General features: G+C 33.5%; 1 protein-coding gene across 4 annotated transcripts; it reads right to left on the bottom strand.

The window, feature by feature from the left end:
• Positions 1-590: 590 nt before the first annotated feature.
• Positions 591-2,795, bottom strand: LOC131078848 (uncharacterized). Of its 4 annotated transcripts, none has more exons than XM_058016644.1 (3): positions 2,645-2,795; positions 1,147-1,677; positions 591-1,061 (listed from the first exon to the last, which is right to left on the bottom strand). In XM_058016644.1, exons 2-3 carry the CDS (start codon positions 1,636-1,638, stop codon positions 1,041-1,043), a joined length of 513 nt encoding a protein of 170 aa, XP_057872627.1. In that variant the 5' UTR covers positions 1,639-1,677; positions 2,645-2,795; the 3' UTR covers positions 591-1,040. The 4 variants fall into 4 exon arrangements, with proteins under 4 accessions (XP_057872627.1, XP_057872626.1, XP_057872629.1 ...); XM_058016643.1 differs by having other exon boundaries at positions 2,486-2,735; XM_058016646.2 differs by having other exon boundaries at positions 2,564-2,735.
• Positions 2,796-4,164: the final 1,369 nt, after the last annotated feature.

The following is a 4,164-nucleotide window of genomic DNA, read 5'->3' as shown; positions in this document are numbered from 1 at the left end:
ATCCCTACTAATAAATACTTTATTTATTTTATGTAAACTAAATATTTATGTTTAAGTGATTTATTTTCCCTTGAATAATAATTGGATTGTTATTAAAATGGGTCGTAAGTATTAAACTATTTTAATGTGAAATAGAAATAAAAATTGAAGGCGATAATTCAGAACTTAAGTCAAGTCAATATTCGTGTTAAAAGTACACTGAAAATATCGGAATCTTATTTGGGTCACGGTTTTATTGCTTCCTAAAATGTTAAAAGAAATTTATCCGTTCCAATTATCTGTATAGATCTTTCACAGGTATTCCTTGCATTTATTTTTTCAGAGACTGTAACCAGATCACTTCCAGAAACTTATCCAAAGACATTATTAAGAAACCAGAAAAAAGAAACCATTATAAAGAAATATTTATTAAAACATATTTTTTACAGGTAATTTTAAACAATTATTAAATATTGTTTATATATATGATTTTTTTTTTTATATTACAAATACTCTGTTTATATGAATCTTAACAGATAAATAGAAGTTCTGGCCAGAACAATCATGACTCTTTTTGAACAATCATACTAAAAATTACTTATAGAAAAATAAAAGCCACAACTCTGAAATCTATTTATTTAGCACATTAAAAGATAATTAAAAATTACAAACTTAAAATTGTCCTTTTGAGATTTTGAATTTAAACCTCTATAATAGAAACTCAAAATTTTAAGCAATATAAAAATGAAAAGCTTAAAAGAGAATGAAGATTGTACCGTCTTGCAGAACTTCTTAAGGTCTGTTCAAGATTATATTGTGTTTTCAGGCAATAATCTTAAAGAAACCATGGTTAGTTATATACAAATTTTCAAGCTTACAGACTAGAAATTAGAAATCTTCCCTCTGTTTTTCTCTGAAATTAATTCTTGCGATGCGATTCCCTTTTTTTATCTCATTTCTCCAATCTGATCAAGCATATTTGATGTCTTATCATTCAACATCATCGCCTGCTCTCTGGAGTATTTCACGCTTCCAAAATCAAGAACACTCAAAACATAAACTCAAATTTCCCCCTTATCCGCCTGAGAAGAAGAGAAATCAATCAATTCTCCATGAATCTCCTCTATAAATTTATATCTAAAACTCAAAATTTCAATTGATCTTTACCTGTGGAGAAGGAACGAAGTCGTTAAATTCAGGGGAGCGCGGGGGTAATTGGGGCAAACGCTCTCCCTTGTGGTCGTAAATGATAAGCCCTGAGAAATTCAAAGGCTGACAGCGCACTCCCATCAAAATGTTCTTCTGCCACAGAAAATCGCCGACTTCCGTACCAGCACTGTCATATCCCTCCGCTTCCTCATTCTCGCTTCGCCGCCATTTCTTACTGAAAAGAAGGCTTTTGTTGCTCAGAGTGTTGATGAGAGCTCTGCCCCTTGATTCCACCGGCAGCTTCCAATTCCCCAAACAACCAGGCGGCGCCTCCAAGCAACCCCCGCGGCGGCGGCTCTTGTAGCGGCTTTTAAAATCCTTAGCGCAGAGCGCCGCCGCCATTGTTGCCGCAGCGAAGACGCATACGACCACTGCTAGAAAAGCCGCGACGCTGGATGAGTAAGAGGAGTCCATCCGTCCAATTTCCACCATTTGGATCCACCTCGCCATCTAGGGTTTAGTCGGACTGGTTCAGACTGAGCAACTTTTCTGTAAAAGATCAGTTGTTCAAAACCTGGATTACGAATACGAGACAAAGCAAGAATTACAGAAACAGGCTTTCAAAATTCAAATTCGCTAATTCTTCTGCACAAGAAAATCCACCTAGCGATGTACTGAGACAGAGTGTGAGTTACAGAGGCATCAGAATTTCTAATTCTACTCTGAAACTAAATATTTTCTCACCTCTTTCCTCACTAAATATTTGCTAATTATTTTCCGTAAGAGATCAGTTGTTCAAAACCTGGCTTACGTTTACAAGAAAAAGTAAGAATTACAGAAACGGCTTTCAAAATTCAAATTTGCTTATTCTTTTGCACAAGAAAATCCACCTCGTCATCTAGGGTTTGGTCGGACTGGTTTAGACTAACAACTTTCTCTAAAAGATCAGTTGTTCAAAACCTGGATTACGAATACGAGACAAAGCAAGAATTACAGAAACAGGCTTTCAAAATTCAAATTCACTAATTCTTTTGCACAAGAAAATCCACCTCGCGATGTACCGAGACAGAGTGTGAGTTACAGAGGCATCAGAATTTCTAATTCTACTCTGAAACTAAATATTTTCTCACCTCTTTCCTCACTAAATATTTGCTAATTATTTTCTGTAAGAGATCAGTTGTTCAAAACTTGGCTTACGTTTACAAGACAAAGTAAGAATTACAGAAACAGATTTCAAAATTCAAATTTGCTTATTCTTTTGCACAAGAAAATCCACCTCGTCATCCAGGGTTTGGTCGGATTGGTTTAGACTAAACAACTTTCTGTAAAAGATCAGTTTTTCAGAAACCTAGCTTACGTTTATAAGACAAGTAAGAATTACAGAAGAAGCTTTCAAATTTCAAAATTTCTAATTCTTTTGCACAAGAAGATCCACCTCGCCATGTACTGAGACAGAGTAAGAGTTACAGAGGCATCAGGATTACTAATTCTACTCTGATACTAAATATTTCCTCACCATGGGATATGGGATTCGATCACCCGACCTCAACAATTATAATTCCCACCTATAACTCATTAATGTGCTCGCGACTCGCTATTTATTATCTTCAACTCAACTTCTGTAAAAGTCTTTCGAGTCGCCCGAATGACTTGACTTTGTTATTTTTTTATTATATTATTTTAGAATAAAATCGTTCCAGACCAAATTATAAGTCGTAACACGTTACACGATGGCAGACATTTATATTCTTTCTTATTTTAGTAAAACTCTGGCGAAGGCAGTGCGTCAATTTTACGTTCAGAAAAACGCGTCCACTAGTCAAAATCGAAATTTGACAAAGGCTTTTCTACATGATTATTATCAAAATCACTATAAGGAAATGAAATGATTTTCAAAGATTATGTAAGTTAAGTGGATTTGATTTTGGGTAAAATTTTATGATTAAATGTATTTGAATTGATGTATTGTTAAGATAGGTAATTATTCACGATATTCTAATGTTTTGTTCAATGAACATCACTTAGATGTAATGATGTCAAGTGTCTCATTTATGTTAATGACATATGAATTTTTATGAACTACTATTGCTCATTAAATATGAGTCCATGAATTTGACTCAAAAATTATGTAACTAAATCCTTATTAAATATTATCTAATACATGATTTTTAATTCAAAATTTTTATGAAATTTTTTATCTTAAATATTTATTTAATTTTAAAATTAAAAGAAAACAAATTCTTGTGTCAAAATAATTCATTAATGATATATACTTTAAGATGCCATCTTCCATGTGAAAAAAAAAACAAATTATAATGGTGAAATATTCTTTAAGAATGACACTAACCTCCCCTCCTCTTTCCAATAGGGGCCAATCTCCTATTCAAGTGCATCAACATGGGAGTAGTCAAAATACTTATGGGTGTAATTATTATCATACTTCCTAGCCTAGATCTCATAGTCATAGTGCTTACAGTTGGTCCCAATCTTGTCACCAATGTTCGCCTTCTTTGTAGAGCCATTTTAGATGAGCTGCAAGTTGGCCAAACAATAATCAATTCCATCAACTTGTCCTAGTCATTTCTCTTACTAAAGTTAGTTTTCAATCTCTTAAAGAAATACAAACTGACTGGCATAGCATTGATGGTGTTCTTATTAGCTGGGAGCCTATTCTTAATGGATGAGAATTTGGCTGTGTGAAACTCAAATGATTATGACTTACCTCCTGCTATTGGTTCCATATCTCTTGCTAATTAGTATCTTTTCTTACTTTGGATCTTTATAAGGTTCTACTTTGCCTAGTTTGGGTGTGACTACCTCACCCAACTTTGCCTACTTTGCTAATTAGTATCTTTTCTTACTTTGGATCTTTATAAGGTTCTACTTTGCCTAGTTTGGGTGTGACTACCTCACCCAACATTTTTGTAATATAATGTATTTTAGAGGATTTTTTTAGTTAATAAATGTCTATTTCATTAAAAATGTATATATCTCATATTTTCACATTCATTTTAGATTGGCATTGGTTTGGTGATT

This window comes from Cryptomeria japonica, chromosome 2 (assembly GCF_030272615.1).
Source record: "Cryptomeria japonica chromosome 2, Sugi_1.0, whole genome shotgun sequence".
Classification (NCBI taxonomy): domain Eukaryota; kingdom Viridiplantae; phylum Streptophyta; class Pinopsida; order Cupressales; family Cupressaceae; genus Cryptomeria; species Cryptomeria japonica.
This window is presented reverse-complemented; position numbering and strand designations above follow the sequence as displayed.